Genomic DNA, 21,498 nt, shown 5'->3' with positions numbered 1-21,498 from the left:
CGGTCAGCAAAAAACGCTAACCAAAAGCATCTGTTTCTTAATTTGTTTTTGTTTGTTTGTTTGTTGTTGTTGTTTTTTTAATTTTAAAAAATCGGCGTTCACTTTAATGGCAATGACTATAAGTTTCCTTGACAACACAAGTGAATAGAAAACGTAAAAAGATATTTACTGTGCAAAAAAAAAAAAAAAAACTAGCGACACGTCATAAAACATAACCTCTATAAACAGGGCAAAGAAAAACGTAACATGTTGTGTAAATGATAATACTGAGAATTAAACAAATTCTAATTAAATTTAGATAGAGAACTAAATATGGAGAACATTTTTTTATCTTTGGTTGATCTTTTGCACATTGTATTTAAATATTATTGAAACATTACTTTAAAAACATATCACCTACAATTCATTGCAGAGTTGTACTAAACGTCTATAGAAACCTATGTCTGGTGTCAGACAGTATTCACAGTTGAGCATTCATTACAACAAATGTATGTTGTTTCTCGGTTTTACAGGAACTGAATCTGTTTTGATTAAAGTGAGTTTTCATGTTGATGAACAGTCTGGAAAAATGTCACAGAAGAAAACACAGAAACACTGTAAAAGTCCCTGCCACAAAGGGAGAGGAAACTATTATGGTTTACATTTTAAAATTGGTTAATACTCAAATTTCAATCTATAAAATCAAACTTAATCTGTAACCGTAAAACGAGTTCTTATCCAATTCTTTAGTGTGTCAGTAATGTACATGTGAATGAGCTCGTTAAAGGAGGAAAACCAAACTGAAGAAGCTAAATGAGGAAAGACATAAAGAGGTGCTTGCCCTTTGTTTGAGGACGGAGCGTTTGTGATGTATCTTTTGCAGTGACCAGAACAGGGGTCATAGGTCATTAAAACAGAAAAAAAACTTTCCCCATTTTTGTAAGAGCTTCTGTTTACTCTTGATCAATCATTCACTTTCTGTTGGTGCAGACAGCGACGGTAGAAGTCCTCCTAGGACCACAACGATATGTTGAAGCTTCCGTGATCGTTTTCAAAATGGGGACATTCAGTCATGTGGTTGTGGCTTTATGTGCTCTGCATCTGCTTATTAACCCAACTGCGAACGCGACCAGGAAGCCATGGACAACTTCTCAGACCAGGTGCAGTATTTTTCACTACATCGGTTCGAACAATCAGTTCAATAAATCCCACGCTGGGCTTATTATGTGACAAAAACAAATGTCATGTTATGGTGCTCAGGAGGGCCAGAGCTGCAAACAGTCCGGCGCCCATCGACTGTAGAGTGGGGAGGTGGTCGTCTTGGACACGGTGCGACTCCTGCACAGATAAAACGGTGAAGACGTTTTTCTCTGTAAAATAAAAAAACTTAAACCTCCATTTGTTTCCTCAAAACATCAATGTAGATGATCTGATAAGATCGTCAGATCATCTAGATTGGTACTAGAAGGGTCACTGAAGGAAGGACTGGGTCAACTATCCACCACTAAAGGTAGCTGGGTTCTGTATTAAATAGAACTGCTTATCAATCAATCAATCAATCACATTTTATTTGTATAGCACATTTCAGCAGCAAGGCATTTCAAAGTGCTTTACATCATATCAAACACAGAAACACAAAGCAACATTGAATCAACAATCAAACCACGACATTAAGTCAAGATCCATCAATTGATTACATTTCAAATACAATTCTAAACAGGTGGGTTTTTAGTTGAGATTTAAAAGAAGTCAGTGTTTCAGCTGTTTTACAGTTTTCTGGAAGTTTGTTCCAAATTTATGGTTCATAGAAACTGAAAGCTGCTTCTCCTCATTTGGTTCTGGTTCTGGGGATGCAGAGCAGAGCAGAACCGGAAGATCTGAGAGGTTCTGGAGGGTTGATACAACAACAGCAGATCTTTAATGTATTGTGGTGCTAAGCCGTTCAGTGATTTATAAACTAACAACAGTATTTTAAAATCTATTCTTTGAGCTACAGGGAGCCAGTGGAGGGACTTTAAAACTGGTGTTATGTGCTCTATCTTCCTGGTTTTAGTGAGAACGCCAGCAGCAGCATTCTGGATCAGCTGCAGCTGTTTGATTGATTTGTTGGACAGACCTGTGAAGACGCTGTTGCAATAATCAATACGACTGAAGATGAACGCATGAATGAGTTTCTCTAGATCTGGCTGAGACATTAGTCCTTTAATCCTGGAAATGTTCTTCAGGAGATAGAAGGCCGACTTTGTGACTGTCTTTATGTGGCTCTGGAGGTTCAGGTCAGAGTCCATCACTACTCCCAGGTTTCGGGCTGATCGCTGGTTTTCAGTTGTAATAACTGAAGCTGTGCATTGACTCCAAAACCTTCCTCTTTAGGTCCAAAAATAATATCTTCAGTTTTGTTTCTGTTCATCTGGAGAACGTTTTGGCACATTCACACATTTATCTGCTCTAAGCATCTGTTCAGTGATTGGATGCCTCATAAAAAAGGCTCATTTTGAGTGTTTTTTTTTACCAGGTTCATAATACGGGCGAGTTCAGATGTGCCTCTGCAGAGTTAATAAGGCTGTTTAATATAATCTTCTATAGCCGCTCACCTTCATTTTCAGGTCATTTCTTTTGTGGGAATATACATTATTTGTAAAAACATATTGTTTTAAGTCACTGATATTGTAATAATTTCCCTGAAATCAATGTAACCAAAGCATTATTTCTTTGGTCTAATTATTAACCCACAACCTTGTGTTTCTTGGGGTACAGTAGGATATACTGTAACACAGAGGCCCATTGTTTGAGCCCCTGACCACTCTGCTAAATGAAGCCTGATATGTTTGCCTCCATGCACAGTGAGCGGGAAGATAACCCTCTAAACTTCACTGTTGGAGAACTGCAGCATCTTGGGGTCACCACGTCTCTGCAGCAACCATTAGTTACCATCCACATCCCAACTGATTGTGTAGGATGTGAGGAAAATACCTTTTTGTTCTGTAATTGTAAATGTGTAGTTTGCTAAATTAGAACTGTGTGCTTTGTTCAGATGAGACTAAGTAGCAACAGAATCCCTAAGTTGGTGTGAAATGAGTATGGCGGAGGAGCTGTGATGCTGTGGGGCTGACTCTCTTCCAAAGTCTCTGGGAAGCTGGTTAAAGAATAAGAGGCTGGTCTTTCAGCAGGATCAGGGTCCAAAATATTATGGCTAAATTGACATGGAAATAGTTTGAATAAGGGCAGGACTGTTGCCTTGCAGAAAGAAGGTCATGGGTTCGACTAACCGCCTGGAACTATACTGCATGAATTTTGCTTATTTTCTGTGTATGCATGCATTCTTTCTTGGTATTCTACAGTTGGATCAATTGTTCTCACTAAGCTGTCCTTAGGTGTGACCCTGTAAGGACAGCTAGATAGTTTGGATGACACGAAATCTCACTTACTCCTTGGTCATTTAAGTCCTCAGAGGTTAAACCCAATAGAAAACCTGTGTGGAGAGCTGAACAGGAGAGAGGCTAAAGGAGGAATTATGGCTAGCAAATCTAAAGGGAATAAAGAATAGGCAATTGTCAAAATTGTCTCTGCTAGAAATACTGGGCAAAAGGATTGTACAAAGTATTGCCAGCAGTTTCCAATACAATCGTAAAACGCTTGACTTCTATAACTCCTGCCTGTAATGTAACAGAATATATTTGTGATATATATATATGTATACTATATATATATATAAAACTATAAAACATTTAGTTTTAAAGTCAACCTTACTGGCCTTTAGTTGATAGTTCTCAGACAAGAAACTGTTATGATAGTGGGGAAAGACATGCATCAAAGGTCATTAGGCTAGGACTCAAACCTCTGATGGCCACATCAAGGACTAAGGCCTTCATCTTTGGGTCACACACTTTATCTCTGTGTCATTGCCACACCCTTAACAAGCTTCTTTACTTCGTCTTAGTTACGTTTTCGACACTTGGAGAAACCTGCACAGTTTGGTGGGACAGACTGTGTTGGGACGTTGTGGGACCGGCTGGCGTGTCCAACAGCGACCACCCAGTGCTTGGTCAAGGATTACTGCGGGGAGAGTTTCACCTGCAAAGAAACAGGCAAGTCCTGCCAAAAGGTCTTTTAGGATGACTTGCTTTTTTAAAGTCAAGGGAGGTTTGTGTGTTGCTGAACTTTTGTCCATCTTTCCAGGACGCTGCATAAGCCAGTCCCTTCGCTGTAACGGGGAACCGGACTGCGACGATTTCTCTGACGAAGACGAATGCGATCGCATCAACCAGAGAGAGGACAAGTGCTCAACCTTGATCCCAATTCCTGGCGCTGAACGTAGCACGCAGGGGTAAGTCCTGGATGCTTTTCACAGATATGAACTTACCTTGTTTGGAAACAAAATACTTCTGCTTTCTTTTTCAAAGCTACAACCTCCTAACTGGAGACTTTATGGATCAAGTGCTTGACCCCAAGTACTTTGGAGGAAAGTGTGAATATGTCTACAATGGGGAATGGAGTAAACTGACGTATGATGCGTTCTGTGAGAGCCTACAGTACAATGAAGACGAAAAGAACTACCGAAAGCCTTACAATTACCACACCTACAGTTTTGTGGTAGGTACAGTGGCTCTTTATGTAAAGTAGAGATTGGTGATTTCCAGAGAAACCATGGATTTAACTAAAGGTGAACCCTTTACAGGCTGAAGCCACCTCGAAGGGTTCCGATGAATATTTTGAAGATATGCAAAGGCTGCTGGAAGCGAGGCAGTCCATGTCGTCCTCCAATTTCGGCGTCTCTGTTGGGATCTCTTTTGTGAACGTTGGAGTGAAAGGAAATGCAGAATCCGAGTTTCTCAACAACCTCACAAAATATCAAAGCCAGGTATATTCTAAAAAAAAACTATCAATGAAAAGACTATGCTGACTGCTTCAATCAGCATAATAAAAAATAAAAAAAGCCCTCTTGTGTGAAACCAAATATTGTGTTGCGTTTATGTCCCTTAAATGAAACGGAAGAAAAGAAATATGACAATCTGAAAATGACCTCTTGCTTTTTAAACCTATACAGTCAGCAACATATAAGCACCCAAATAATTTAACTTTATTTAACTAGTGTAAACCATGATTAGCTGAAACAAAGTATGCACAGTTTGTAGAGGATACAGCACTTTCCGAAAGTATTTACAACCCCTTGGATTTTTCCACATTTTGTCACATCACAACCACATAATCTACTGTATCTTCTTGGTAGTTAATGTGGCAGGAAGGAAAATTAGAGTGGATCCCGACTATTAGAAGGAAGTTGTAGTTTCCAGCCCATGAATAAAGAGGATTAGGGACTACAAGCCACAGCAAATAGCTAAATACTTGGGACCCACTCTAAAACTCCCTATTTTAATAACACAAACACCTAATGTGCCTTAATATGCACAGTGCAAAACATATTAGCACTGCTGTATAAGCTAACATCTACAGTCTCGTTGTACGAGGATATTTCAGCATGCCAAGCTACATTTTCTTTTGAATATTTTAGAGAAAAATCTGTGAATAATTTGGAGTACCGTTCCACACACACACACACAAAATATGCAAACTGCTTGTAGTGTTCGGTACTCGCTTGGTTTGCTTCAGAAAACAATACGCCACTTTTACGCCTCGTGAAGCGTTCAGGTCAGGCTTTTCTGCTTTGTGTCCAGGACTTTAGCTTCATTAGGGTTTGGTCCAAAGTGCAAACCGCCCACTTCAAAATGCGAAGCAACCAGCTGATGCTTCACGAAGATTTCTACATCGCCCTCATGGAGCTTCCCGAACAGTACGACTTTGGCGTTTACTCCCGCTTCCTGAACACCTTCGGTACCCACTACGTCACAGAGGGAGCCATGGGGGGATCTCTGGAATACGTCGCCGTCCTAAATAAAACGGCTATGGCCAAGTCAAGTAATCAAACATTGGTTGGTTTAAATTAGGAGCTCTTATGGAAATTAAGTACTTCAAGTAAAATGTTTCATCTTCTTTCCTAACTCTTCCAGATATAGACGCAAAAAGATTTCAGTCCTGCTTCGGGGCCTCTCTCGGCATAAGTTATTCACTCAGTGAAACCTCAGATTTAGGTGTTGAGGTTGAAGCAAGTCAATGCGAAACCAACAAGCAGGATTTTAAAGGTGAGAAATTGTATTTCAGGTGGGTGTGCCTTTTTTTTTATTTTCAATTCAAGTATCATTAACACGCATCTTTAACTATTAATTCACTTTTGACTTTTAACTCCGCAAAAACACTAAATCACAAAACCAAGTACTCCATATATTGAAATAACCTGCCAACAGAATTAGTACCGTTATAGCAGTACTAAGGAATAATTGACTTAAAACAAGTTCCTATGTCTTGTCTTGCTGAAAATTTACTTTCCAGTTAAGTTTTGTCAAATGTACTAAGATATTTTGCACCAGAAACCAGACCAAAAATACTTGGTAACACTTTGTGTTGTTGCACAAAATCTTGCCAGACTTGTTTGTCACAGCCTTAACTCACTGCGCTTTGTTCTTTGCAGCGAACTCCTCCGAGTCCGCTGTGGTTGAGGACATCATCAAACTGGTGAAAGGGGGAATCACAGAGACCGGCTCAGGACTGCTGGTCATCAGGGACCAGGAAACATACAGAAAGTGGGGGGCTTCTCTCAAATACAGCCCAGCTCTGACTGACTTTGAGGTAACAACACATCCAGAAGACGGTGACGTTACGTTCCCCCGCCAAACATTTCACACCGATTTCGATTCCTGACTGCAGATTTTGCCGATCTTTGAGGCTGTGCGCCTCAGCACGGCAGCGGACCACGCAGGAGCCAGAATAGAAAACCTGGAGAGGGCAATAGAGGAGTATCTGCGGGAGTTTGACACTTGTCGGTGCGCCCCCTGCAGGCACAATGGGATTCCTGTCCTCTCAGGTACCTCCTGCAGCTGCATCTGTAGGTCGGGCTTCCGGGGCGTGGCCTGCGAGGAGACCCTCAGGAGAGGTGAGTGTGCGATGTGAAACCAAAACTTACATTTTCAGCTATTAAATGTTGAAATAGCAGACTGAACAGCAGGTATTCTTTATATTCGGTTTGAAGGTTTAATTAATGTATATTTCTTGAAAGTGTTTCCCTATTTATAGCAAACAACGTTTCCACTAAAGTTGTTTGCTATAAATGAATTCCCTTAAAAAAAAAAAAAAAAAAAAGTTCACGCTTTGGGTAAAATGTGCTCCGTTTGTTTTTCACAGATGTCTTGAAAACCGGACATTAGCTGCGTTCCGATCACAAAACTTTTGTGAAAAAAAATTGTGAATTGTGAAAAAAAAAGTAAAAAAATTCACAATTGCGCTAAATCAGAAAAGCGATTAAAATCGCACGTGAATACATTTGTTCACGCGAGAAGTCAATTAAAAACATGCAGCGCCACCATCCCCCCTCTTTTCTGTCAGTAGTAACAACAGGTCGTTAAGACAGGACTGGTGATGCAAAAAAACAAAAGTGATGCAAAACCCCTCAAAAAACGACAACAAAACAACAACAGCGCGCGGTCCATTGCAGTTTTGCAGTATTTCGCAAAACTGCAATGGACCATGCATATGCGACCATTGCAGCTGCAGACAGAAGCTGCATTTGTATTGATCATAAAATTGCTAGAATTGAAATTACAAAAATACATTTGCTTTATGGAAACACCCCAGTTACAAAAACACTCAAGTTTTCCAATAAAAGGGATTTTGTTTTTGTTTTAGAGGCAGAATTTGGGACCAAACTTACCCGACGTCTCAAATTTTCGATGACACTTGTAGCTGTCAGTTCTTCAAAAAACAAACAAAAAAAATCAACAACATTGAGAGCAACATGTTGTGCTTTTTTGCTACTTGTATCTGAACTAATTTCTTCAAAGCTGACCTTTATAAGCAGTTATGTCTCATATCGCTTTGGGAGGCAGAGCAAACAGCAAAGGGGCCCATCATGTGTTCCTGAGGGACACCAAACAAGCTCAGGGAGTTGGTTCTTGATGTCTTCGTTGGAATAAAGCCCGTTATAGCTGACAGAATGTAAACACACTGAATGGGTTTCGCAAGAATTTGGATTCCAACCTTTAGTCAGAGGAATAACATAGAAATATTTCTCGTAGATATCTACAGGCTTCTAGTACTTTCATCCTACTCAGTTTTTCCCAGCATTCCTGCTTGCTGATGTAGACTACAGTTAATTACAGAGGGTCTCGGTTTGGGTCTTACTGGTCACTTATTAAAAGTCATGTTATTCCTCCTCCACACCTTTTTTTTTTTTTTTTTTACTATTTATTCATTTGAGCCTTTTCCTGTTTTGCTAAATGAAGAACTCAACTTTTAGCTTCGCTGTTGTAGGCAGTACACTGACCTGTTTACAGGAAACCATGACAAACATTGCTCATTGTTGTAATGACCCTAATTTCATCCCAAATAAACAAACTGTCAATGACCGGAGAACTTCAGAGATCTTTTTTTTTATCCACAGAGTTTCCTACAGTTCTGCTGAAAGCGTTTCTCAAAGAAAAGATCTAATTTCCTGACAAGATTAGAAAGAATTTTCTGCTTACTTTGTCTCTTTGCGGAAGAACCGAGTCATCCCTGGCTTTGATTGCTTTAAGTGGTCTTGAGCAAATGTTCTTTCCGAACATATTTTAAAGTTTTCTTTAAACTTTAGTTGCTTTTTATGCATTTTCAGTCCAGTGATGGACACAGAAGATTTTACTTGGCCCATTTTGGAACAGGGCCATTTCCAGAATCATTCCTTTTGCTTAAATCAATAACGTACATTTATTTGTTAGACTTCCCTCCCCCTCCCACACATATTAACCTGTTAATAGTGAAAAAAAAACAAAAAAAAAAACGCTTTTTCACAAACAAGGCCCCTATTTCATTTGAATCAGGAAGAAAAAAAAAAATCGCAACGTTCCGACAAAAACGTTAAATAACTTTAAGAATCATGGAAAACAACACATCTGGGGCCGCTGAAGACTTTTGAATAATTCTGAATAATTCAAATTAGGTGCAGCAAATATTTCCTTTGGTAATTTATGAGTTTTAAACAGAAACCTCATCAAACTCCTAGGATATTTTTTTTCCCCAAGCTTTATGAGCACTGTTCATCCTGTTTGTGTTTGAGATCTTTCAGTCTCGACCAAAGAGGTGCAGAGACTTTGCGGAGCATTCTTTGCTCATTAACAACGATTCGTCTTACTGATATTATAAAATATACCACAGTCGTTTAAGTAAAGCAAAATGAAACCATTTCCTTTTGTCTTGACAGATGCCAAGACAGATGGCTCGTGGTCCTGCTGGGGGTCATGGTCTTCCTGCTCGTCAGGGACGAAAAGCAGGACAAGAGTCTGCAACAATCCTTCACCTGAAGGGGGCGGGGCACCCTGCCTGGGCTCAGCCAATCAGAATCGTCGATGCTAAAAGGAGCAGTTCCCCCCCACCCTCCTCCACATAGAAACGGACAGCGAGGGGATAACGAGTCGTCGTCGTTGTGTTATTAAAAAAAATAAATGAGCTTTGGCGACTTTGAGCCTCTATTCATTTCAAGAATGTCGGTTTTATTGCGTGCAACAGCAAGGAAGTTGTGTTTTGCTTACACGAAGGATGAATCTGAGTAACAGCAGCTGAATCTAGGTCAGTGCCTAAGGCAGGCCTAGTTAAGTACCGCAATAAAAGAAAAACAGACGATATCGCTCTCATGGTTCAACATCCTCAATTGAATACTTTCTCACAGAACGACTCATTTGAATAAAACACCAGGTCAACAAACGTGTTTGGTAGATACTTTATTCCCTTTCTCTTCTTTAACATCTGCGACTTTAAAAGCACTCGGTGGACTCCTGCTGCAGCCCTCTGCACGGGAGGCCGCCGCTGCTTGGTGCCGGGTTGCTGCACTGTCGACTCCGGGTCATTTGACCCCCGCTGCAGGACGACCACGCTCCCCAACAGCTCCAGCCACCATCGATGCCCAACACTACAATAAAACAGTCGCGCCTTTTTGTCATGTCTCGGTGCTTTGAAGGATGAAATGTGTGGCGTATAGGAAGAATACTTCTAGCGTTTGTTTTCATCGACCTTTTTGCCTGGAAGTGATTTCGCAGCTCCGTCCGGTGTAGCCGGTAGGACACACGCACTCGCATCTTGTGCCTGTCGAGAAAGCAGACGTCATTACTTTTGCTGCCATTGAATTGAAATTCAGATGTCACATTAAACAAGTTCTAATTGTTGAGAACCACAAGTTTTAACATTCATATTTGTGGTCGACAGAAGGTTACACCGTCAGTGGAGGTTTTGACAAGTCAGGACACAATCTGAAATCCTTTACAGTTGCAAACAGAGCGGACTGTGACCTCCTCTGGATGACGGCTGGCCATCTTGAGAGAAGCTTCCACCTCCTGGGATTCTGGTCTTACAAACCACACAGTCAAGTTCTTCAATCAAGGCATGTCTTGAAACCTTGACTGAAGTTTCTCGATTGAATTTGACTGGCCCATCTAGACTTTCTTGTGTTTTAACTTCTTGATCAATGTCTATTGAAATATCTCAGTCTTTGCATCCCACCGCAAGATGACCATCAGATTTCCCCCCCCCCCCATTACTCCGTGGTCTTTCAGCCAATGTCAGTACAGAACTTGGTTAAGTGTGGGTAATTGACCATTAACTACCAGCTTTCTCACATGCTGTTGACCTGGTTTAGCAGCAGGACCTGAGCCCATTGCAGTCGCTGAGAAAACTCTTTAGGCCACAGTGTTCAGGAGTGAAATATGAGTTCATGTGTCTTGATGGTTAAAATCTGGTCAGAATGGGGTCATCCAAAGAGCAAAGCCGTATTATATGAAGAGTGACCCCGAAGTCCTTAGAAAGACTGAGAAAGCAACAATTTTACTTGAAGAAAACAGCTTCCTCAAGTTAAGGTTTGTGTTAAAACGAGAAAGGGCTTTATGAAACAATCCAAAGTCTAATACCTTTTAGAACAGCCACTCCATTGTTGTGACAGGGAGCACAGCGACAGGCGCTGGTCTCAGCCAGGTACTCGGACAGAGCTCCCTTCAAGTTCCTCTTCAGACTGTCGGCCTGGACGAAGTCTCTGGAAGTCACCAGCTCGTACAGCGGCTTGGTCTGACGATACACATAGTGATGTTCAATCATATCACGCGCTTCTTGTTTTACGGCTCAAATTATCTGAAAATGAGACATTTTTCCACTAAGCCAGCAGAAAGCTGTCTCGAACAGCAAAAAATAAATAAATAAATAAATCAGCCGATTTCTCTCTGGCACACTAACTTACTGGGACTGTTAAGGCGTTTGCTCCCTAAATTGCCATTGATCAGTTCTATTGTACTGTAACTCTTTGTAACCGTGCCAACGCTGGCCGTGCATCAAGCTGTCTGATCCGATTCGTTGCTCTCAGCTTAATTAGCACCTCAGATAATGGAGGAGCAAAACACACAGAAACATCTATTGACCTGGTTGATGTTGGAGAGCAACACACATAAGAAAACAAGTAAACATAAATCTTTTATGTGTACAGTTTGAGCTCACTGTCATGCGGATGAAGTCCGGGTTGTAACGGACGCCTTCACCCCAGAGCCTCATCAGCTGTTCGCTGGGAAGCTTCTGAGACAACAAAGCAGTGATGGATTCACTGTTTCCACCCCGTACGACAGCAACAAAGTCCTCCACCATCGCCCCGTTCTTTGTGTCCTCTGAAAGCAAGCAGAGAAACGTTTTGTAGGGTACAACTCGTGTGTTAGGTGTAAGAAATTCGATCCGAGACGTATTCCCACCTCCCATTTCATTCAGAAGTCCAGAACAGGATCCACCTCCAAGGCCCAAGGATACAGGAACTCCTTCAATGGTCACCCCAATCTTGAAACCTATCTGCAGGCAAGACTTGTACTGGTCCAAATTATAGTCTAGGATGACAAACCAGAGTGTGATTACTTCTTAACTGCTTGGAAATCAGATCTAAACCCTTTTGCCAGGCTACGCATTTTGAATTCTGGTGCCATAATCACTCCCGACCTGACTTCTCTAGCTTCTCTTTGTTCAGGATGGTCGTGTGCTCGAAGTCTCCTCCGAGGGCGGCCTCGGTGATGTAGTGGGTGCCATAGTCCTTGTAGATCTGTCTGTACTCTCCATAAACGTACGCCTGCGGCAGAGAGCGAAGGCGCTGCAGGAACTCCGGGTGAAGCACCAAGCCGTCGGACTTCAGGATGTACTGGGCCAGCTCCAGCTCCGCCTTGGCTCGAATGAAGCTGTTTGTCTAGAGATCAGAGAGCAACAGTGAAAGTCGCCAAGGCTTTGAGGGAACGTGACGTTTCCGAGAACACAACGCTGCAGGTTAGCTGGTTGTTCAGAGATCTGCTAGAGGGACAAACGTACAACTCCGGAGGCACGTCGAATCTTGCTGACAGACTTGCTGTATTTGGAGGAGTCGTAATTGAACCCAAAGCTGAAAACGCCCGGAACGCTGAAGCCAATGGAGAAAGAGGTTTGGGTCATCCGTTCCCTGAAAGTGTGATCCATGTAGTCAGAGTACGACTCGAACGACTGCAGGGTGAAATCGTACGAGCCTCTCGTCTGTAGGAAGAAGAATATTATGGGATGACGGACAGATGTTGCCGTGATTGTTAGTAGTTCAAATGGTATTGAGGAATAATGGCTCCTGTAGTTTGGAAAATGAGTGTAAATCCCTCTAGAGGTGAGCATTGAGTTTCCTTTAAAAAAACCAACATTTTATCAACTCTCATGACCTCTATATAATGGACTAGAGAGCGACTCTTTCTTCAAAAATATGTTGTATTTTGCCCACTTTATCTTTGCGGTCTCATTTCCCATTAGCATTAAAAGAAAAGCAAGAAAAGCAAAAATAATATGGCTATTAAAAGACAAAAAAACCCCCCAACATTTTCCATTTTAAGAAAATGTAAAAACACAAGCAAAACAGGAGGGACAAATTTGCTGATCTTTGCGCTCCCATTGTATAAAACACATTGATGTGTCTCATGTTCCATTTTTGACACGACTTTGACCGAAGTCGGCCGTTTTGACCTGCAACGTGTACTGCTGCAAGTTGAAAGGCTTCCTGAACGGGACATCCTGGATGTAGTGAGGCAGGCAGCCGCCTCCATAGTATCTGTTATCGAGCACCACGCCTTCCAGGTGGCTGTTCAGGACGTTTATTCTGAAAGAAAACGTATTTTTGTTGATACAGAGAGTACAGTTTGACAACAGCAGCAGAAGGAAAAAGAAACCCAGCATGTTTTGGTAATCGACTCTTCGAGTGACTCACCCTTTGGCCAGATTTTCTATTCCCCAGTACTCTTCTGCCTCCACCCTGCAGGGCTTGGACGTCTTCGTGCAGCCGACCTCGTCGGACATGTCCCCACAGTCGTCCTCTCCGTTACACTGCAGGGTTCTGTGGACACAGCGACCTGAGGGAAGTAAAGGAGACGCTCTCATACAGTTTCACTGCTTCTGGGTCATATTTTACATTCTTCTTTTAGTGTACATGGTCGGCAACTTTTATGACAAATTAAACTGCAGTGAATCTTTAGAAGTGCTGGTCCAGTTTTAAAGTCAGTCAGCACTGGGCACACTTTCAGTAATTTGCTAATACACAAATTTTCTGCGTAGCGTTTCTGCTAACTATGAAAACATGAAGCGTCCCGCAAAATTCATTTTTCTGAATAAATTATAATTTAGTTAAACTCTCTCCTCTGAAAAAGTTTGACATCTGTATTAAAGATTAGGTTATTGACGTAAGAATTCTTCAAGTAATTAGATGTTTATAATTTGAGCTTTAGGGTTAGCACAGCTAGCTTTTTAGCTAGCGGCGCCTTTTATTGGCCATGATGAAACTAAGATTTCACTTTGGGTTCCTGTCAGAGGTTAAAATTAGGCCAACTGAATCTCAGATAATGATGAAAAAAGTGTTTCATATGTTATCAATGTAAAACATGAAGAAAGAGTGGCCATAGCATGCTAGCAAATGGAAATATCAAATTAGCTTACCAGAAGAAATTGTTAATGTTAAACTTTCTTGTAAAAGTCAAATTTTGTCACGTTCTACACATAAATTTTAAAATATTCTATGAGTGTTTTACCAAACCAAATCAAAGTACATGATAACTGAGAAGTGGAAGAAAAATATCACAAAAAGTGCGTTTTTATTCAGCCTCTGCCATGTATCATTTAAAACAATAGTTTTACTGCAGTTCCTTTACTTTACAGAACACATTTAACTAGAAAGAATTTAACAAAAATTATTGTAAAAAATTGCTGAACTCTGAAAGCATTTAATTCCACTGGATTTCAGACAGGGGTACTAGAGTGAACCAGAAATGGAGACAGACGTATGGCGTACCCGTTTGTGTGCAGAGGAATCCCTCACACAGAGGTACGCTATCGCAGGTGTAGCGGGCTGGAACCTCGCAGCGTTCCTCCTGGGCGCCATGAAGGTAGCATGGCTCTCCTCCAAACTGAGATGGCTGCTCCAGTTTAGCATAGCGGTACTGGTTGTAGTTGGAGGGAGACAAACACGCCGAGTGTCAGCACAAACCGAGACAGAGTCCTGCCAACATCCTCTAACATCCTGTGTCTCCGGAGCTCCTCCTGAGAGCCGTAATGCGTGAAATCACATTCGTGGGCTGTTCTCACTTTGTCATGTCAGCTTTATTAATCCCCTCTCTTGTAAAGTGGGTGAGATGGAGGACTGGAGTGGATCAGCTCTGACCTTTGTCAGCGGTGGAGCTCTTTACAGTCCACACAGAGCTCCACTCTGATCAAACGCAGCCCGCCGCTTGACTGGCTCTTAAATATTTAAATGTTGAAAGCCCCAGAGAATTGTCTGTCGACCGTTTCTCTGCCACGAAGCTACCCATCTCTAATCTGACTCCAGGTGGACGGCGCGTCTTTATGAAAACTAATTAGCTGCTCTTAGTGGAAGCAGTTCAGCTTTTACTATCTGGACTTACCTGAACATATATTTACTATACTTTGCTAGTTTTTTGGGGAAAAAATGGCTGTTTTATGCTGAACATTAACTGGTTTTAGTTTGCTAAATAAAAAAAAAAGCAAGAAAAAAAAAGCGCAGAAACAAAAACGGACAGCTTTGTCTCATGTCTGCGATGCAGCTAATTAATAGGCTACCTAACTTTCTGAAATTATTTACATTTCAGTCAACTTTTACTTCGGGCAACAGCTGACAAGCTCTCATCATTGACATTAATCCTAAAAGTGTTTTCATGACTATTTAAAGCTGTTAATTTTCCATATTATCAGAGGTTTAAAATGCCTGGCACGGTTCCACAGATCAACCTGCCCTCCCCCACACATAAACAAAGTCAAACAAAATTGATATAAATGATTTAATTTTAGGTTTGTGCAACAAAACTTTTGCACAAACTTTTGCACAGGTCTGGTTGACATTTGATGATTTCTGAAAATACTAAATGACAGCAGCGTAAATTCAAATTTTTGCGACACAAACACCAATTTTGTTCGATTTGAAGAAAGCAGGGAGACGAAACTTCACTCAGATCTTATTTACTGTCCGACATTCATTCAAGCACAATTATAAACTGTGTATTTGCCTCCTCGTCATCGTACTTACTTTCTTCTTTGTGCAGGTGTCACAGCGGGACCAACGGCTCCACTCCGATAAAATGCAGTCCACCGGCTGAACTACCACCCGGTTACCCACTGAACGGGTTTCACGAACACTGGCGTTCTCATCACTTGCTGCTGTTCGGGGAAACTCACTGTGACGTGTTCATGGGACGAGAAATCAGAACCAACAAAAATGCAGCCTGAAAGTAAATGTGTTTATCTGAAAGGGCAGCGTTATGCCATAGTGCCATTTTACAGCACAGTCAAGTAACTATGTTACCTTCAGCTGAATATATAAAACATGAATTAAAAGAAATGCCACTTTGCAATTTAACACCTTGAAATTGGGTCGCTGTCTCTTTAAGAAGCTCCTGCTCTTTCGGAAACTCCGCCTTCAGGAAGTCATCAGAACCTGACTCCTCTATTAACCCTTTAACAACATTTTACCAGCGTTGCAATTAGAAGTAGCTCCTATACTGAGCTCAGCAGATGAACTGTTCCACCAGGTGTTTGCTAATTGCTGCTGGCTAGTCTGAAGGAGCTGAGTGTGTGCATGTAGGCGTGTGTGTGTGTGGGAGGGGAGTGGTGGGGGGAGTTGCGCTCTGCGAGGCAAACGCTTGAAAACTCCTGCTCTGAGAATAAGCTTCATCATAAAGGTGGCGCTCAGTCCCACCAAGCTTTTTGCACAACTGAATGGTTGCCATGGAGATTAAAGGATTTCGCAAACATTCATGAAAGAGTCAAGGCAACACTCCAGGTGTGTTTTTTGATGAGGGAATAACATTATAACACGCTACAAAGCTCACAAAAGTCAATCTTACATAACACTGCCCCTTTAAACTGATTTGTCCTTGGATGACAAACAAAGCTGAAATTTGTTTTATAACAGCAAAGCGTCAGGGAAAGCTATAGATGAGCAGAAATAATAAGTCTCCTACCTTAGCAGCACCAAGCTGAGAGTCAGAGCGAGCAGGCAGCTGTGGGAACTGAATCTGCTCGGCTGCATCATCACAGAAAACATGATTGTGTGTTATGAGCCGCTGTGACTGAGGGGAAAGCTCTGCTCAGCTCGCTGTGTAAACACGCGCTGATCAATACTGGCCTCAAGATGAACCCACCGCCACCATTACACTCAGCCACCAAGCTGGATGCACAATCCCACAGGCCACAGAGCTGCACTGCGAGGTGTGTGTGTGTAAGCGTGTGTTTCCCACAGGTTCGACAGTCTGATTAAAACGCCGTTGGATTCGCCGGTAAGTTCAGCGAACGAGCCTGAGATATCTTTGGCATTTGCATAAACTTCATTACGCGTGACACGTAATATCTGCTTCCGACACGCGCAGGAAATGTGCTTCTGATGATACGATGGCGGTGAAAAATGAGCGCTGCGTAATCAAGTCCGGGACGGTGGCACCATCGTTTGCAGTCGAGTTGCGGCGCTGCCACCTTTAACCTTTGTTCAGCTTCGCCACACTGTGGGCTTTACAGAGTGGAGCAACCGCAGGAATTTGCCGCAGTTTGTTTATTCCGAGGAGGATGGCGCAATAAGGTAGTTATGGGATTTTGACTGCTATTTTTAATTTAAAAAAAAAAATAAAAATAAATCTTTTAAGTAGGTTTGAAGAAATGACAACTTACAGCAGCAGAGTCCAAACTTTTTGTCACGTGGGACAAAATCATGACGTCAAAATTATGCGCAAGCCAAGAGAATAAAAGCAATAAACTAAAATCAAAGAAATTGTATTGATATTTTCTGACAGCAGCTGGTCTCAAGATTTATCCATCACCCAAGTGGGGAGGCAGAGAGTCGGAGCCGACTCTGATGAGATCTGATGAGAAGCAGCCAGACTTCGGACCATGTGAGGTTCTTTATCCTACCGAAGCGGTGGTCTGCTGCTGGAAGTCCACAGACTCCAATGTGAGCTTGAGAGCTGAACGTTCCCAGTTTTTCCTTCCAGTTTAAAGTCAGACTGATAAAATCTTTCCTTTAGACTTCTAAGAAGCCTATGAGTAATTTATTAAAAACTTCCCCTTTATCAGTAATCAGTGATTAGGTTTCATGTCATTATTTTGTTTTTTTTGGTTTCATTTGTTAAGTGTGTCATTAGTTCTGATCCAAAAGAAAAATGTGGATGTTTGTTTTAGTAAGGAACCATCAATAATCCTTTATTTTTTCAATTAAAACATTAACCAGTCTTTATATCGATTCTAAACAAACCATAAATCCTGAGAAACTTATAGAAATGTCTTCCACTCATCTTCCATTATGTAGCATAGAGCGCCCCCTGGAAAGGAACTGAGCATTTTCTTCATCCACCCAGATTTTTCTTTACCTAACTTATAAGAAAATCGTCATTAACAAAGCTTAAAAGCAAATATTCATTTAAAAAAAAAAAGAGAGAGAGATAACATTTTCCCCAAAACTAAGATGTACTGTATATAAGAAGCCACATTAAGAAGTCATTTGTTGATGCAGGGCAGCCCCCGTTGGCTGTTGGATGTAAGACAGTGAGACAGAAAAGCAGCAGTAACCTTGGGAATCACGTGGTCATTTATTTGTGACAGAACAGTGTCATGGATACAGCATATGGACGGGGCAGGGGGGGGAGTCATAGACGTACAAAAATCCCTTTTTCAGCACAATTCTTAATTCCATAAATAAACTTTACAAAATATTCTGGGACACTTTGTCTCGTTTGTCGGTTAACCATTAATGACAGGTGTCGTCTAGCAGGAAGTGTTGGTGATCTGTAGTTTGGACTGTTCACGGGGAGACGATGTACGGTGAGTGCTTTGTTACAACAACGCGACGGCCTGACGGGAGCAGTGACTGGACAACGAAAACCAAACCCAGAGGAGACGCGTGTCCTGCCGTCATTGAGCTTTTAGTTTGCTAAACCATCCACAGTGTAGGCATACCCACTCGAATATTTGCCGTTTTGCCACATTCCAACCACAAACTAGGATTTATTTCATAGTGATTATATCCGATAGACCAACACAAGGTAGTCCACGATTGTAAAGCGAATGGGTTTGTTTTTTTTATCACAGAAGTGTCTGATGTGAACTTTATACTTCTGAAGTTTGAATAAAAAAAACGCAAAATCTTACCAAGAGTGTTTTGTCTAGTTTCTAGAGCAAATATCTGAAAATGAGACAAACCTAAGTCAGAAGTAACTCTTCAACCAGATACAAGAGCTTATTTTAGGTCGATAATTCTTGAATATTGATCTTAAAAAAACAAGAAAAAACTACTACTTCCACTGGCAGATTTTCTTCACTTATGGGAAAAATGACTTGTAATAAGTAAAAAAACATCTGCCAATGGAAGTAGCACGTTTTGATCAATATTAAAGAAGTACTGATTTAAGAGGAGCTCCGAAAAGTTACTTGTAAGCTAACTTTGTCTTATCTCAAGTGATAAAAGATCAGGGCTTCTGCTGCTTTCACCAACTCAAATTTAACACTTTTTAAAACCTTTTTAAAAGACCATTAAGAATGAAATCTAAGACCTGGTACTTCTTGTGAGGTTTTGACCCATTCTTCCGTTAGTTGAAGACATTGATTACCATTTGTTTTACTCTCTTTCCTATTTGTCAGCAGAGCTGCGTCTGTGGCTCTATTCTCTTTTGATTCCATGCTCTACTTATTTTCCCTCCATAGTAACAACTTTGTTGAAGTAAAACACTTCATTAGGTAAGACTGGTGCTTGTCCACCATGTCTAAAATCCACTAACCCTCAGACTTCAGAGATTGCTGGTCTTAGATCAGTGCTAGTAGCAGCAGCGGCAAACATTACCAGGGGAAGCTTTAGCAATGCTAGCTAGCTAGGTGGCTAGCGAGGATGTTTTAGTAGCTCGTTACCGGTAGCCTCAATGTCCTTGAGTAACAGAACTAAGAGACTTTCAATCGCCATTCAATCAGATTTAATCTATGGTATTTTGCAGAGAAGAACTAGCTAAATTAAATCAAAGTAAAGCTGGTGAATACACCCTGAAAGACCTGATTTTTATATTTTTTGCTGAAGAAAAGCGCAACAATTATGCTCTACTTTGTGTTGGTCTAACTAAAAAAAAAAAAAAAACTTAAAATGCATATATAAGTTTGTGGTTCTAATGTGACTTAAAGGTACTTTTTTTTTTGCCAGTGATAGGAAAACGTTTTTCCTCCCAATGTATTACTAAGATTTTTTTTCCCCCCTATTGTTTCTTCAAGAAATCAGACAGACAGACGCAAATTGTAAACAACGCGACCTTGGTTGAAAATGACGTATATCTAAAAAGCTAAGAAAATCTGCCACTAGACGTCGGTAAAAAGGTAACACCTCTAGCTCCGCCCACATCGCTCTTTTTTATCGAGTTTGTAATCAGAGAATCATCAGACTTTATTCTGCCTGAACAGGCAACACATATTCACAGTTCATTCCCTCCCCTCCCCGAAACCTTAAAAAAAAAACAAAAAAAACAATACATCTTTAGACATTAGAAATAATAATAATAAAAAAAACATGGCTCCAAGAAAGAAACAAAAAAATTAAATCAATTTCCAGATGGTAAGACTGGAGATGCTGGTGAAGCGTTGCTTCAGACAAACACACGTAGTTGGCATCCGAGAGGCAGAGTGCTATCTTATGGCACGGAGGCTCGGGTTTTAGGAGGGCCTGGGGGAAAGATTCTTATTTACAAAATAGACGTTTGGCAATTTTTCCATTTCTACACCGTCACGTAGAGTCACGTAGACGTCTGCATCGGCTCCGGCGTCACCGGCTGGGAAATCACAGCTTATAAAAGACGAAGAATCTTGAGTTTTTGATTTCGTTTCTCACGCCCTCGGCCGAGTTCGTCGAACTCTCACCAGCCTCATGCAAACTGGTGAAACGGCGGAGCGAGATGACGGGAAACCTGCTGCGTACTGCGGCCAACGCACGGAGAGATGCTGCTCCTCTTTGACGTTTGTCAAAAAAACAACAAAAAAAAAAACAGTAGTTTGCATCATCAGCGTTGTTTTTTAAAAACTCTTTCAGTTCGAAACGGAAGGATGCGCGCACCTCCCGCTCAAGGAGTCCGATATCAAAGGTCACTTCCTGGTTGAAGAGTTATTTGATTGGACATGCTGAGGAGAGCAATACAGTGTGTGGCCTCTCGAGAAAAAATAAAGCAGTTCCTCTGATAGCCAGAAATATCCTTTAAATGTTATATATATATAAAAAAGACAACAGCTAGCCTGTGTAATCACAGTCACTTGTCTGTCTTGTTTTTCCCAGAACCTCCAGTTTTAGGACGGAACGCTTCCATATCCCTAAATGGAAGACGAAGAAGAAAAAAAAAATTCTTTTAGTGTAGTTATAGATCTCACCACCAGATGTCACTGTGGTGCCTTCCCAGCTTCAGACTGATTTACATGAAGGCTGCGGTTGGCAGCAAAGCTTCCATTCACAGTAAAAACTGGGAGGCAGGCTGACAGATGGAAATATGAAGCCAATAAAGGACAGAAAGATGGGTTTATGGGGGAAAAGGATGAGGCGGGGCAAATCGCTTGGCATTGGGAAGAAAAAGAGATGGGGAGTTGAGACACAAATGTCATGTGGTGAAGACGGCTGATTAATAACTGTGGGAAATGAGAGGAAGAACGGGCTGATGAAACGCTCACCGCCTTCCCACCGCCTGCGTCCCCTCTAGCTGTCTTTCTGCGGACCCGTCTGATCCGTCGGCTCGCCGCCTTCGCTCGGCACCAGAGAGTCCGAGCTCGCCCAACCCTGGGTCGGAGACAGATCAGCTCTTCTTCACTCTGGTTTCCCACCAAAATGTTGGGAAGTGTAATCATTCTAAATTATTTCACCTCATTACGCCAAGTAATCAACCCACTTAATTGAGGTTTGACCTTTTGTGT

The 21,498-nt window shown here is 41.5% G+C and overlaps 3 protein-coding genes and 1 long non-coding RNA gene across 6 annotated transcripts in view; 2 read left to right on the top strand and 2 right to left on the bottom strand.

The window, feature by feature from the left end:
- Window positions 1-969: 969 nt before the first annotated feature.
- On the top strand, window positions 970-9,526 carry c8a (complement C8 alpha chain). Its single transcript, XM_005811018.3, has 11 exons — window positions 970-1,139; window positions 1,240-1,333; window positions 3,920-4,067; window positions 4,159-4,306; window positions 4,383-4,572; window positions 4,658-4,840; window positions 5,655-5,895; window positions 5,988-6,119; window positions 6,506-6,663; window positions 6,742-6,967; window positions 9,266-9,526. Exons 1-11 carry the CDS (start codon window positions 1,036-1,038, stop codon window positions 9,415-9,417), a joined length of 1,776 nt encoding a protein of 591 aa, XP_005811075.1. The 5' UTR covers window positions 970-1,035; the 3' UTR covers window positions 9,418-9,526.
- A 239-nt stretch (window positions 9,527-9,765) lies between these two features.
- Window positions 9,766-16,731, bottom strand: c8b (complement C8 beta chain). Its single transcript, XM_005811019.3, has 12 exons — window positions 16,548-16,731; window positions 15,614-15,761; window positions 14,366-14,513; window positions 13,292-13,433; window positions 13,051-13,183; window positions 12,382-12,579; window positions 12,022-12,262; window positions 11,784-11,912; window positions 11,539-11,702; window positions 10,962-11,115; window positions 10,072-10,143; window positions 9,766-9,970 (listed from the first exon to the last, which is right to left on the bottom strand). The coding sequence occupies exons 1-12, from the start codon at window positions 16,628-16,630 to the stop codon at window positions 9,816-9,818; spliced, it is 1,767 nt and encodes a 588-aa protein (XP_005811076.1). The 5' UTR covers window positions 16,631-16,731; the 3' UTR covers window positions 9,766-9,815.
- Window positions 16,732-17,069: 338 nt separating this feature from the next.
- On the top strand, window positions 17,070-18,528 carry LOC111608832. The gene is made up of 2 exons (XR_002752875.1): window positions 17,070-17,158; window positions 17,370-18,528. It is a non-coding gene; the product is annotated as an uncharacterized LOC111608832 (long non-coding RNA).
- Window positions 18,529-19,679: 1,151 nt separating this feature from the next.
- LOC102229272 (disabled homolog 1-like) overlaps window positions 19,680-21,498 on the bottom strand; it is a 64,876-nt gene continuing 63,057 nt past the window's right edge. For all 3 annotated transcript variants that reach the window (XM_005811020.3, XM_023335084.1, XM_023335083.1), the window contains 2 exons: window positions 21,259-21,364; window positions 19,680-20,907 (listed from right to left, as the gene is read on the bottom strand). In XM_005811020.3, coding sequence (XP_005811077.1) covers window positions 21,284-21,364 — 81 coding nt within the window. In that variant the 3' untranslated portion in view covers window positions 19,680-20,907; window positions 21,259-21,283. The remainder of the gene's footprint in view (window positions 20,908-21,258; window positions 21,365-21,498) is intronic.

The sequence above is a fragment of the Xiphophorus maculatus genome, chromosome 6 (assembly GCF_002775205.1).
Source record: "Xiphophorus maculatus strain JP 163 A chromosome 6, X_maculatus-5.0-male, whole genome shotgun sequence".
NCBI lineage: Eukaryota > Metazoa > Chordata > Actinopteri > Cyprinodontiformes > Poeciliidae > Xiphophorus > Xiphophorus maculatus.
This window is presented reverse-complemented; position numbering and strand designations above follow the sequence as displayed.

Coding starts and splice junctions, on each gene's coding strand:
- c8a (XM_005811018.3), top strand. CDS start 1,036: ATGGGGACATTCAGTCATGTGGTTGTGGCTTTATGTGCTCTGCATCTG. Junction 4,841..5,654: donor TCACAAAATATCAAAGCCAG/GTATATTCTAAA, acceptor CTTTGTGTCCAG/GACTTTAGCTTCATTAGGGT. Junction 6,664..6,741: donor CAGCTCTGACTGACTTTGAG/GTAACAACACAT, acceptor TCCTGACTGCAG/ATTTTGCCGATCTTTGAGGC.
- c8b (XM_005811019.3), bottom strand. CDS start 16,630: ATGTTTTCTGTGATGATGCAGCCGAGCAGATTCAGTTCCCACAGCTGC. Junction 15,762..16,547: donor CTCAGCTTGGTGCTGCTAAG/GTAGGAGACTTA, acceptor AACACGTCACAG/TGAGTTTCCCCGAACAGCAG. Junction 11,703..11,783: donor ACTTCTGAATGAAATGGGAG/GTGGGAATACGT, acceptor GCTTGCTTTCAG/AGGACACAAAGAACGGGGCG.